General features: G+C 31.3%; 2 protein-coding genes across 4 annotated transcripts; both read left to right on the forward strand.

The window, feature by feature from the left end:
- The first annotated feature begins 1335 nt into the window (after positions 1–1335).
- Positions 1336–6580, forward strand: LOC8283411 (3'-5' exonuclease eri1). 3 transcript variants are annotated; one of them, XM_048377946.1, is made up of 7 exons: positions 1336–1464; positions 1592–1675; positions 2857–2916; positions 3219–3364; positions 3467–3799; positions 5308–5483; positions 5729–6580. In XM_048377946.1, the coding sequence occupies exons 2-7, from the start codon at positions 1654–1656 to the stop codon at positions 6177–6179; spliced, it is 1188 nt and encodes a 395-aa protein (XP_048233903.1). In that variant the 5' UTR covers positions 1336–1464; positions 1592–1653; the 3' UTR covers positions 6180–6580. The 3 variants fall into 3 exon arrangements, with proteins under 3 accessions (XP_048233903.1, XP_048233902.1, XP_002529994.1); XM_048377945.1 differs by having other exon boundaries at positions 3219–3799; XM_002529948.4 differs by lacking the exon at positions 2857–2916 and having other exon boundaries at positions 1339–1464; positions 3219–3799.
- Positions 6581–6713: 133 nt separating this feature from the next.
- On the forward strand, positions 6714–10490 carry LOC8283410 (cation/H(+) antiporter 2). The gene is given in 5 exon segments (XM_002529947.4): positions 6714–7483; positions 7595–7637; positions 7640–8583; positions 8689–9596; positions 9881–10490. Coding segments are annotated over 5 exon segments (2337 nt in total). The 5' UTR covers positions 6714–7330; the 3' UTR covers positions 10170–10490.
- The last annotated feature ends 3349 nt before the right edge of the window (positions 10491–13839 follow it).

Raw genomic sequence — 13839 nt, forward strand, 5'->3', positions numbered from 1 at the left:
ATAAAAAAATAACTTTGTCTTTTATTCTTTTTTTTTTAATTCATATTTTTCATTTGTCATTCACTTTTATGTTCATCTATAACCCGACATTGGCAACTCGTATATGTTGTATAAATATATATGACAGTAATGTATAAATTGTTAATAATGACACATCACCTATTTTGATCGAAATTTTAATTTGATTATAATTGTAATCGATTAGTTAAATCGAACTATTTAAATAAATAAACCAAATTTGCAATTCAACCTAAATGTTTGAATTATTAGTTTCATTAGGCGTTTTAAAAATGATTGTGTATAATAACAATTTAACCACTGGGTATTTGGCCCAGAGAGAAAGTTGTATAAAACTAAGAAGGAAGGAGGTTTTAAGTGGCAATTTTTAAGAAAAAACAACACCACTTTATTTAAAAAGGACATTTGCCAGCCATGTGCTATAATTTCCGGTTGAATGAATATAGCAGATTCCCTCTTTAACGTTTTTCATGCAATTTCACTAATAAACAACGCAGAAATATCCAATAAGAATTCTAGAAAAAAAGATAAAATAAATATTAAAGTAGTGACATATTATAAAAAATCTATTTCATACAGGAAGACCCCAAAATCTAAATCCAACGGCCGTTACTGGTATTTCTAGAGCAATAAAAGTTTTGTTCTTCAGAAGTCAACAGAACCGACGGCTATGAACCCATCCCTTCTTGATTTTTCTCATATGGTATATTGTTGCATATATATACAGGAAAAATAAAATATCTAAATTCATGCACACATCACAGAGAATAGAGACACAGTTAAACCATCCTACGTTGGACACGTGTCTTTCCTTGTTTTTTGTTTCAGGAAATTTTACTGTCTTACTTGAGACCCACCCAACCGCTCATACAGCAATGCTTATATAAGAAAATTAAATAAATTCATTGAGATTGTAGAGAATACATACGTGAATAATAACTAAATCACATATTTATTAAATTTATTGGGATTAGAAAAGTCAGTCATATGGGATAATAATTAAGCAGAAAATGAGACAAAATATTTTAAAGAAATTTAGGTCTTAATATATAATTTGATCATCTAATTTTCATATTTCTCTAAATTACATAATTTGATCTTAAATGCTTAGACTTGAAATTATTATTAGTGGTATAATGTTTTAAACCACAAAAAAAACTTGCAATATTTTATTCCCTCAATAGTTGAGAAATTTTGAATTTAATTTCTTGATTTTCTAGTTTTGTTAATATAAGAAAAGTAGAAATTATGTTATAGTTTCAATGAAATTTAATTACTTTGAATTACTAGTAAAATAAAATAAAAATTCAAGAAATAGTTAAAAATTATGTTGATTGGAACAGAAGCAATTAATTTTGTCAAAATCATATTTTATGTAAATAAAAAGGTTTATGCTTCCTATATGTACAACAGCCCTCTCTCTTTAACCTCTCCAAATCACACCAGGTATGTATCTCTTCTCTCTGTCTCTGTCTCTTCTCTCTGTCTCTCTCTCAAGCCATGTTCTCTCTATAAAACTGTTGTTTTTAATTGAATTCGTTGTTCTGATTTAATTGTAAATGGTTTGTTACAGGTGGGCAGAACAGAGGAAAGATCTGATGTACTCGCTGGTGGATCTTTATTTAACGCTAGATCATGATGGCCCTTGAAAATCAAGGTGCCTTTTTTGTTCTTTAATTTGTTTCTTTTTGATGCTATGTTTTCCAATTTTTTCAATTCTTGTTTTAGCTCATGATCTAATTTGAGGGTGTAGGTTAATTTTTCTGTGTTCAACTGTAATCTAATTTGTGAGTATATATATTGGTTTTGGTTTGGTTTGATTTGTCGTGTAATAATGTTATTCAGCTGTTCTATTTTAGTGGGTTTTATTGTAATGTTTAACTTGATTATGAAGATGTGAACTTTATTGTAGATGAATTAGTGTCCCTCGTTTTTTGCAGTGCTGGTCACTGTGTGCATGATCACACTGTTACTATAGTGGATTGGAGGACTCAGTTATTGTTATTGATGCTGGTGAATCAAAGTGTAGTTTATATGTTTGTGGATGCCATGAAACTGGCAAGTCTTTCTCAATGGAGAAAGTGGACCAACAGGTTTTCATTTGATGGGTAGTGGGGACTCTCCTAGTACGTGAATGCTTAAAATTGGGTAGCTGTAGGAGGAACTTGGAGTTGCAATTCTCAAATTTTAAGCATTTCATTTGTCATATATGCTCAATTTATCTTCTTTTGAACTGTATGTTCTTTTCTATATACCATATAGTGACCTTATTATCAGCAACAGAAGGAGTACATCCATTTGATTTGTGAAAAAATAGTCTGTGCTTGCACTGACAGATAGTACATTAGGTGTAATATTAAAATCTATTGTTGGAAGAGATCAATTTAGATTATTTGGTAATTTGCCATTGTTATATGCTACTTTGTAGTTTATTCTCTAATTGTATTTGTAATGATGGTCATCATGTGGATGCATCACAGTCTTGGCTTGAAGGTACTGTCGCATCTTGTACTATTTGTCTTGTGGTCTTGTTGTTTATTTAGTTAAGCTATCAAACAATATCTCTCATTTAACCTACATATCATCTGCTAACAGATGTTTGACCTGTCATCCACTTATTTTGTCATAATTAGTCGTTACCTAGTTCTCGCTCTACATCCTTCCTCCAATTTCTCTTTAATAGCTAAGTTGCTTAAACTAACTGCATCTTTTGAATGAAGATGGTTAATGGTTTACTACTTGTATCAATGGCTAACATGGTTAATGGTTAATGGGTTGTAATTTGGTGAGGGCCTATTAGGGATGCCTTAATAGTGTATTTCAATTCTTAATGTGTAGATGTTCTATTGGGGTTCCAAAAGATTGTTCGTAACAGGCAGATCAGTATAGTGGAGCATGGTATAGATTCACTTGCAGCTGTCTTCCCTGCTTGTTTCTCTTTGCATTCTGTCTTTTAGCATTATCAGTATTATTATAAAGGCTTAGTGATAGTACCATCTCCTGAGGTGTGGTATCTGTTTCGCTTCTTTCAAGTAGTAATTTCTCTTCTTCTTTCTTTTTTGCTTTTGTACTTGTACCTGGTATTCTTGTATATCCTCTTGCATTTTGGTTCAGCAGGACAGTCAATTATGGTTGAAGATGACAACACTCTCTGGTTCATCTTTTTCTGAGATGTTTGGTGCTTTCAATTTCTATTGCAGAAACTATTCAGAGGAGCTGTGAGGCATCCTTGAAATGCCTCCAGACCAAGGGATTCCCTTATGGGAATCCAATAGATGTCTTTCCGGAGCTTAAAGAAGCAATAAGTGTTCACCCAGGTGGGGATGTTGTGGAACCAGTTCACACAGTAAGCAGCGAATTTCTTGAACTTCCTAGTGAATTCCACACCAAACCTACCTACCATCATGATTTTGGCTCATGGTCAACTTTCTATCCTGACTCTCAAAAGGTGCAGCAGTGCCAAGTGAATTGCTTTGAGAGCCAATTTTATCCCTTTCCTATGGAGACTCGATATCACTATGCCCCATTCAATATATATTCCCAAGGCTGCCCATATGAGTTGCACTTCCAAGATTTTCAGTATTTTGTAGTCATTGACTTTGAGGCTACTTGTGACAAAGAAAGAAACCCCCATCCACAAGAGATAATTGAGTTTCCGTCTGTCATTGTGAGCAGCGTAACTGGCCAACTAGAAGCATGTTTCCAGACCTATGTGAGGCCAACTTGCAATCAACACCTAAGCGATTTCTGCAAGGATCTGACTGGCATCCAGCAAATCCAGGTTAGTTTTTTTGTCCTTTATCTTGTAGATACAAGACTTAAATATTCTTGTTGTTTGCAATGTTTATTGTCAATTTTTAGTTAATATTTGTAATCTTTATTGAAGCTTGATGACATCACACTTTTCATGTGAATTGTCCTCTTGGAACCAATTTGACTTAGAGAGCTTTGGTATAATAATCAGGGCAAACCTCTTTGTTCTGAAGCATAATGGCTAAATTAATTAATAATGTCTCAAGAGGCTTGAGGGTGAAACAATGCGAATGAGTTGAAGAATCCTGATCATGGCAGATTAAAGGTAAGGTGGATAGGAAAATAATAATAACAAACAATTGAATGATAGCATGGAGAAAGTGCTTTATTTGTTTTTTTTTTCACTTTTATCAGTGTGCTGTATTCTGATTGCTCAAGGAAAGTTCGAAGTTATGTGCGCACTTATATAAAGAATTTCCAGGATTTTTTGCCAGTGAGGGGAATCAAACTTTGAACTTAGGAGTTGGTGAGTTTCCAAATAACATATTTTAGGAAAAAAAAAAAAAAAACCAATTTCTTTTCTTGGAAGGCAGGTGTATTAGGATCCTTCCGGTTCTGCCAGTCATTAAGGCAGTATCTTGGAGTGCACTGTACAATAGTCACATCATCTGTCCTTGTCTGTTTGTAACTGCCTAGCAAAATTATTTTTAGTATTACCTAGTAACGCCACTACTCTTCTGGGTAAGTGGAGGTGCCTCCATGACTCATGATCCTTTGATGATTTTATTTTACCTGCTTGGGTCACCTCCTGTTATCGGTTTTGGCAGTCATTGTCCATTGGAAGGCTTCTAGACTAGCCCAATACTATTGGATAAGACATGTTTTTTGGACTGCCAGTGATTGGCCGTTAGAAGGCTTCTAGTCTTGCTCAAGGCTATATTTGGGAAGGTGGAAAGCGAGGGGGAAAAAGAAGAGGTTTATTTGCAAATTGCTTCCTATTTGGGAAAGAAGAGAAATTCGGGGGAATGAGAAACTGGGTAGAAATAAATATGAAATAAAGTCATTCTGTTTATAAAACATTTTTGTCGTTCATCTTCGTTCTTGTCATATTCAACGAAAAGATAGAAAATAGTTTTGTCTTCCTAATATTCTCCCATCCTCTATTTTCATTGTGCTTCCTTTTCCACCTTCTTCTGTGTTTCCCAAATATAATCCCCGTGTGATTTAATTTGAAGTTAATGGTTCAGTAAAATGCTCATTCTTGAGGAACATTATGCAGTACACATGCTTTAATTGAAAATGTATTTTTGTTTCTATCTGAGGTGGTTTAATTAAATATGTTAATTATCCTTTTTATGGTTGAGTTTCTTCTGAGAAGAAAGGAGAATTCTGAATGTGCGTTGTAGAAAAGGACAAGTGTCTGGATCTTGAGTTTTGTTGAATATGTATATAACGTGATTTGCAAGTTTTGGCACCATATTTTTAACATGATGTTTTGCCATGTTTATCTTATTTTTGTCTCTCTGTGGATTACAGGTGGACAGAGGTGTTACTCTTAGTGAGGCACTGCTCAGGCATGACAAATGGCTTGAGAAGAAGGGGATAAAAAACACTAGCTTTGCTGTGGTAACATGGTCGAACTGGGATTGCCGAGTGATGTTGGAATCTGAGTGCCGATTCAAGAAGATCAGGAAGCCCCCATATTTTAACAGGTGAGTATCAGATAAAAAGTTGTAGATCTGGAACCTTGCATGATAAATGTGCTCTGTTGCGAACCATATATACTTGATAAAATATTGCCAGTATAAACTTTGTATCAGAATATATTAAAGTCATTTTGCAATCTCTCTCTACCATTTCTTTCTTTTGGTGATGCTTTAAGATGAATCTAGAAACTGCATCTAAGATAGATCTTAATTACTTAAAACTAATTTCCCTGTTGATTTTCATTTATTAGATGGATCAACTTGAAAGTTCCTTTCCGCGAGGTATTTGGCGGTGTCAGGTGCAATCTAAAGGAGGCTGTGGAGATGGCAGGCCTAGCATGGCAAGGTCGTGCTCACTGTGGCCTGGATGATGCTAAAAACACTGCTCGCCTACTCGCTTTCCTAATGCGCAAGGGTATCAAATTTTCCATCACAAACTCACTAATGTGGCAAACAACTGATGGTTCATTGGCATTGAAGCAGTCCCCTGACCGCCTGCCTTCACCATATCAACCCTGCAAAATGAAGGAATTGCATGTTCCAGTTTTCCATTATTACCCTATCTGTTATTGTGGAGTAAAGAGCAGCAAAGCCATGGTCCGGAAGCCTGGGCCAAAGCAGGGGAGCTTTTTCTTTGGATGTGGCAACTGGACTGCCGCCAGAGGTCCTCGCTGTCAGTACTTTGAATGGGCATCTACCTGACCAATATTATCAAAAGACCATTTTATGTTTCATCTTTGTGTCCTAAGATTTGTGGGACATCGTATGTAAAAAAAAATGGATAAAAGAAAAAAGAATGGAAACAAAGGTAGTGGGTTGTGTCCTAGTGAAAGCTTATATGCCTCAAAACTGTTTGGTGAGGTTTCTACTTAATTGGCTCAGTTGCTGGAGTATTGCTGGTAAATTGAAAGTAGGGGAGCTACAACTTGTAAAGCTGACTTCTTGTTGACAAATTGGGAATGCGGGTAGTTAGGATGATGCACATTGCATGCTCAGACATGTTAAATTATCTTTTATCATAAATAATCTTTGTGAGATAGGGACAATTGAGTCTCCTATGGATTTCTAATGGGAATATGGGTAGAGTTGTTTGCCCCTAGTTAGTTTGCTGATCTGATCTTCTTTCACCCTCTTATTGGTGTTTTCAGGTTTCTGACTCTTTCTTAAAAAAGGAAATATTGATGGTTTATCTTAAATGTGCTACATGGCAACGACATTAACTGAATCTTGGCACCAACATGTGCATCATTTGGAAGCATCTAATAACACCATTATCGTTTGCAAATGGATTTATTATGAATTTTAAGATGCTATGCTTTTGTTACCATTCATTTGAAAATTGATGATTTTGCCTGGAGAATTTCTTAATCTTTTTGGGTTTTATTTCGTCTGTTGACATGATCTGTAATGGTAGCCTAGATAAATTTGGTGCTGGACTAAGGTCTATTGATTGACCATGTACTATAGTTAGCTGGGGGAGAAAAGAGAAAAGGGTGGAAGAAGTAAGCAATTTTCAGCCATAAGGAAAGAATAGTATTAGCCCCCTGATTTTGGCACGTTTTAAGGTCACAATTGCCCGGGAAGAAAGATCTGCCATCAATAAATTTTCTCTTGTTTCTCTCGATCACCCTTTTGAAATGTCACCAAAATACCAAGAGAGATAGATAGGGAAAGAGAAAAGGAAGGAGTATCACAACTGAACTTATCTACATTCCATCTCTCTTAAATGCTTCCTATCTCATATTATACCTCTTTTTACTTCCTGCAATATTCTCCTCCTACCATCTGAGTTTTGGTATATTCAACTTTCTTGATCTTTATCTTGGTCTTTACTGTCAATTCTTGAACCAAAAATGGATGCAGCAAGAAGAGCCATGTGTACAAATGATCTTCTAAACCCTCTTACCACCACCTTTATGCAAAGTTGTGTTATGCTTCTCATGTCTCATTTCTTCCATGTTGTTTTCAAGCCCTTTGGACAACCAGGACCTATTGCACAAATTTTGGTACGTATTTTGATCTTGTATTAGCATCACTTCCCATTATAGGAATGAAAGGTAACAAGGAATGCATTTCCAACTTAAAATGATAATGCTGTTAATTATGGTTTTTGTCAGGCAGGACTGGTGCTAGGCCCTTCATTGTTGAGTCGAATAAAGAGAGGGACTTGTTCGATCAACCTAATATCAATGATTACAATTTAGTTATCTCGTTCATTTTTCGTATACTTTTCATGTTCTTGATTGGCCTGGAGACAGATATTCCTTACATGATGCGCAATTTTCGGCAAGCAAGCATCATTGCTTTTGGGGGTCTAATTGCTTGTGGCACTTTTGGAGCAGCTATTACTCTCTTTGTAATCCGTTTGCTGATAATAAATGAGCACAAGTTTGTTTTTGCTCATTTAATGATGATAATCTTAGGAAGCTCAGCGTCCCCTGTGGTAATTCGTTTGGTAGCAGAACTGAAGTTTGAGAATGCTGATGTGGGGAGATTGGCAATATCTTCATCTTTGATAAATGAAATGTCTTGTATGATATGGTATGATATAGTTATCGCTTTTACATCAAGAAAAATGTTCAGTAATGGGATTTTATGTCTTGTTTTCACTGGAATAGTCACTATTCTGAACAGATTCTTAGCTATTTGGTATAACAGAAGAAGACAAAACCAAAAGTATCTGCCAAGCACTGACGTGTTAACCATTTTGTTACTGATTATATTCTTCTCGTTTATTATTGAAGAATTTGGATACAATAGTACAATTTCTTGTTTCTTCGTCGGTGTGATGTTCCCTAGGGAAGGAAAAACAACTAGGACATTGCTGCATAAACTCACATACTCGGTGAATAACTTCATTCTACCAATTTACTTCGGCTTCAATGGCTTCCGGTTCAATGTAAATTACCTGGGTAATTTTAGCAATTCCGTAGTTGTTGTTTTGGTGATATTGCTTAGCATTGGTGGCAAGATTATTGGAACTTTAGCTGCTTGCTATTACCTAAAGATTCCGCGGAATGAGGGGGTGATTCTAGCTTTCATACTTAACTTGAAAGGCCACGTTGAACTGCTACTTACTGATGTAGTCCCCAAGTACAAACCCTTTGTAAGTTATTCTTGACCAGATTTTTCATTGATGATTCAATCTATCTGCTAAAGACTAGCATTATAAACCTGGTTCTGTATTCTGGTTTTCATGCTATTGTTGCAGGAGTGGTGGGATGATAACTTTCACAACTTGGTGATAATAGTAGTAGTGCTTAACACAGTTATTGCTGGACCAGTAGTATCTTGCATACTGAAAAGTGAAGAAAAATACTTCTCTCACAGGCGCACATCACTTGAATTTGAAAATCCACAGAGTGAACTTCGGATGCTATTTTGTGTTTATAGCTCTCGCCATGTATCATCAAAAATTGGATTAATATCAGCATTGAGTGGTTCTCCAGGAACCCCCATCATGCCTTATCTGATGCACTTAGTAGAGCTACCAAAAAAGCGAACCAAGAAAAACTTAATGTATCATGAGCTAGAAGATGGAGATCAATTCAGTGATGAGGAAGATTATGGCGGAAATGATGTGCTGGAGATAAACGATGCTGTGGATGTTATTACTGCAGATACTAAAGTTTATATTCACCAAAAGAAGGTTGTTTCAAGCTTTGCAAGCATGTACGAGGATGTATGCAATAGAGCAGAGGACTTTCGTGTATCGATCATCATCCTCACCTTTCATAAGCACCAGCGCCTTGACGGGCAGATGGAAACCAGCAAAGAGGATGTTAGAACCACAAACCGGAAGGTACTTCGCCACGCTTCGTGCTCAGTTGGGATTTTAGTTGACAGAGGGCAGACTGGCTTTCAACAACCAACTTCTGAATCTGAGCAAAATGTAGTAACATTGTTTTTCGGAGGCCCTGATGATCGCGAAGCATTGACGTGTAGTAAACGAATTGCCTCTCATCCTCATATAAATTTGACAGTTATCCGCTTCCTACTAGTGCCATTAGGGGAACAAGATTATGCATCCAACAGAAGTGAAGAAGAGTTTTTGACAATACCAAGCTCTCAGGTGGAGAATGCATTAGACAATGTCTTGCTTGATGATTTCTGCAACGGGTATATATACACATATCCTGAAGTAAATTTATTATTTCCACTAATGATGCTTAAGCTCTATTTGGCATTGCTGCTTTAGTCCTCGTGAATATCAGCTAAAAAACAGATTCAAATCGCCATTTCATGATGACATATACAAAAAAGAAAACAGTTCCAATCTTGATTTTAAAAGTCAGCTGCCATGCTAAAACAAGAAACTACTGGACTCTATGAAAGAAGCTAACTACTCTTATTACCTCCTGCCACATAGTAATTACTGCTGAATTCTGTTTGTTTTCTGTTAGATACGTGAGATCGGGTCAAGCTCAATACAAGGAGAAGTACGTGAACAATGGGCTGGAAACACTGGAGGTTCTGAAAGAAATAAGGAGGATGTATTCACTGATCATAGTAGGGAAAGGTGGGAGAGGATTTTCGCCGATGACGACAGGATTAAGTGACTGGGAAGAGTGTACAGAGCTAGGAAATGTGGGAGATCTCTTGGCTTCTTCAGAATTCAACATTAGTGCTTCAGTTTTAGTCATTCAACAACACAGGCATCCAAGAAATATTAACCATCTTATGTATGACTAGTTGTTTGTGTATATCTGCATCTGTAGTCATCCAGTTGTATCAGGAGAGACTTTAGTTATTAGCAGAGATGTAGTTGCAAACAATGTACAGCTTTTTCCTTCATCAGAATGAACTAGAGCTTGCTGAAACATTGTCGGGTTCAGAAAACATATTGCATTTTGGTCTGAAATGACACCATTATGCAATTACAAGGGACGAAATTTCTATCGCAAATAAATAAATGAACAAACAAACTTGGACTTTTGGCTACAAAATTTATGTCATAAGATGTTAAATGAAGATTTCGAGAAAATAATGAAATTTCGTGTGAAAATAAAAAGAAAAGAAGCACTTTTATATTTGAATTTTGTGGATTTGAATCTTAATTAATATTTAGGGGTCAAAAGTTTGTTACTTTGCTTGTTTGGATTTGATATGCATTTCTAATTTGTATCTATGACTTATACTCTTTACTTATAATTATAGTAATGTTTATTTTTTGTTATTGTTTATTATGATAATAGTACAAATTAGGCGTTACACTTTATTTTACATAAAAAAATTTATTTAGCAAAATAATCTTCAAAATTCTGAATTATGAATTAAAAAACTTTCATCTTCTACAAGAGAAAATTTTAATTATAAATTATTTTATATTTTAAAAGAAAAAGAAAAAAATAACTTACCATGAAAAGTTATAAACCTAATTACTAATTAAATCATGAACTTTACACTTTATAACAATTTTATAGTTATTTTAAAATTTTAAAATAAATACTTATATTCTCAATTTATTTTGAAAAATATTTTTAGATAATAATTTTTAAAATTTAATAATAAAAAAATGATGTGGCAAGTCGATTTTACTTGCTAACATAAAAATTAGTGAGTCAATAAAAGATTTATTGCATTTAAATGTAAAATACGTGAAAAATGCACATATGTTAGATTTTTAATGATCATTTTATTAAATTTATGATAAATTATTTTTGCTGATTCATAATTATTATTTTTTTAATAAATATAATTGACTTTTCACATTATTTTTTTATTCTGAAATTTCAAAAATTATCATTATAAAGAGTTTTTGAGAATAAATTAAAAAATATATTTATTTTAAAATTTTGAAACAATTGAATAAATTTATTAAAAGATATAAACTTCATGATTTAATTTGTAATTAGGTAAAAATTATACATATATATATGTTAAATTCTGAGATATATTTCATATGTGTGACTATAGATTGATAGAGAGGAGTTATATTTTGAGATTTATAGTTACTTTTGACATATAATATTTTATTATTTTTATTAATTTATTAATTAATAAATTATATTTTTAATTGAAATAATGATTCTAATCCTAAAAATTTACTTTTAATATTATATTAACTAATAATTTTCTAATTAGACATGATTCTAATTCTAAAAATAATATTTTAAATATTTTATTAACTAATAAATTAAATTTTTAATTATATAATAATTTCTAATCTTAAAAAATAGTAATATTAATTATATTTATAATATTAATTTATATAATAATAAAAATTATTCAATAAATAATTTTAAAATAATTTTTATATTATTACACTAATAAACTTTTCTAAATTAATAAGATTTGAAATATTTAAAAATAAATTCAAAACAAGATATCTAAAAATATTTAACTTATTATTACTTTTTAAATATTATAAATAATTATAAAATATTAAGACTTCTATTAAATTATATCTATAAAACTAATTATTATTATTTATAATTAAATTATATTAATCGAAGAGTATCAAAAGCCTCTCTAGGGCTACATATGCATGGAGTTGGTCCCAATGTCTAAAACAAAGGTGTATTTGGATGGTTGTTGGATGTTTAAAATAAATTTATAATCTTTTTAATTCTTTTTAGAAAAATTATAAATTTATTTATTTTCTTACAATATTTTTAAATTATAAAAATAAAATTAAATAAAAGCTTAGATCAGAAAAGTATCAAAGTATCCAAAATTTAAAAAGGTGTATCGGATTAATAAAATTTAAATTATGATAGAATTGAAAAGTCAAAATTTATTCAATAATAATTTTAAAAGATTTATAAAAATTATAAGGCATTTAATACTGATGATTAAAGATCTTAAAGTCTATAAAAATTATGAGGTATGTAATTATTATTTTTATAAAGTCTATAAGAGTCTGTTCTTTTTTTAAAAAAAAAACACACTTACAAAAAATTCATAAAATTCTACTTTTCTAAATAATTAAAGGTTGAATTCATAAAAATTTAAATTTAGAAAATATAAGTTTAGGTATTAATGAAGATAACTCCTAAAAATTTCTTAGCTTTGATTTTTTAAATATTATTTTAAATTTAAAAGATAAAGTTATATATTCAAAGTAAAATTTTTAGTTTGATTAAGATTTTCTAAAAATAAAACATTATTATCTAAATGAAATTTTTTTATATTAAATTTTTAATTTTATTTTCATTACTAGAACATTTAACATTTAAAAAAATTAATAATTAACAGTTGAGATCATACTAGCATATTTCATAATATAAAAGTATATAAACCATTTTAAGTTATTATGAAACTTCTATGTAATTTCTAATATCAAAAGAATAATAAAATTTCAAATAAGAAAATAGAATTTTAAAATCAACCTATTAGCAAAAATAAATTTGAAATTCTTAAAAATTATAAAACTCAAAAATTATGATTAGATTTTCATGAAAAGAACATACCCTAAAAATAAGTTGGGATTCAAAAGTGAACGAGTTTTATAAACATAGACTTTATATATTTTGAATGACGTTCATACAGCAGTATAAATAAAAATCTCAAGAATTTCCTTTATCTTTTTTTTAAGATTATAATAAAAGAAATTCTGAAAACTCATATTTCCTTTAAAGATTCCAATTGTCATCACTGTATTTTCTATCTTAATATAAATATAATTGAAACTAAAAATTATTTACTAATAATATTTTTTGATCCATAAATAAAAATAATTAATTGAAACTTCTTAATTTAATTTTAAAAAGACTCTAATAAAAATATAAATTTCAAGTGAGATTTTATTAAAAAGATTATTTAGATAATTTTTATTGATAACTTGTTGATTTATATATTTATCAAATAGCAATGAATAAGAAATAAACTTGATGATTTGATTACAAATAAATCATTGATATGACCATTTCGTTTTAAAAAAATATGACTGTCTCATATTAGTTTAAATAAATATAAATTTAACATAATAATAAAATGAATATATATTTTTATTTATGAAATTACAGTAAAAGAAAAAGAAGAAAATTTTTAATGATTGATTTCAGTTAAAAATAATTTAGTAGAAAAATAATAGTCCATACAAATCAATAAAAATTTAATAATTCTATAAAAATTTCTTTAAATAAAGTCTAAGTTTCATAAAAATATTAAAAATTCAAAAAATTTCGAAAATTAATTTACTTAAAAAATAAAAATTTCTAAGATTTTCATTGAATATATTATCTTTAGTATGTTCACTAGAGTTGCTTTTTAGCGATGAAGAAACGAAATCATTCGTCCATAAAAAACAAAAGTTGGCCGCCAATTTCGTCGCAGAAAATTCTGCCTTCCGCCAGGAAACTCGCTTTCTTATCTTCACAATATGATAGTTCTTTAGTGACGCAAAATGACGTAGCCTTGT

Source organism: Ricinus communis, chromosome 8, assembly GCF_019578655.1.
Source record: "Ricinus communis isolate WT05 ecotype wild-type chromosome 8, ASM1957865v1, whole genome shotgun sequence".
Classification (NCBI taxonomy): domain Eukaryota; kingdom Viridiplantae; phylum Streptophyta; class Magnoliopsida; order Malpighiales; family Euphorbiaceae; genus Ricinus; species Ricinus communis.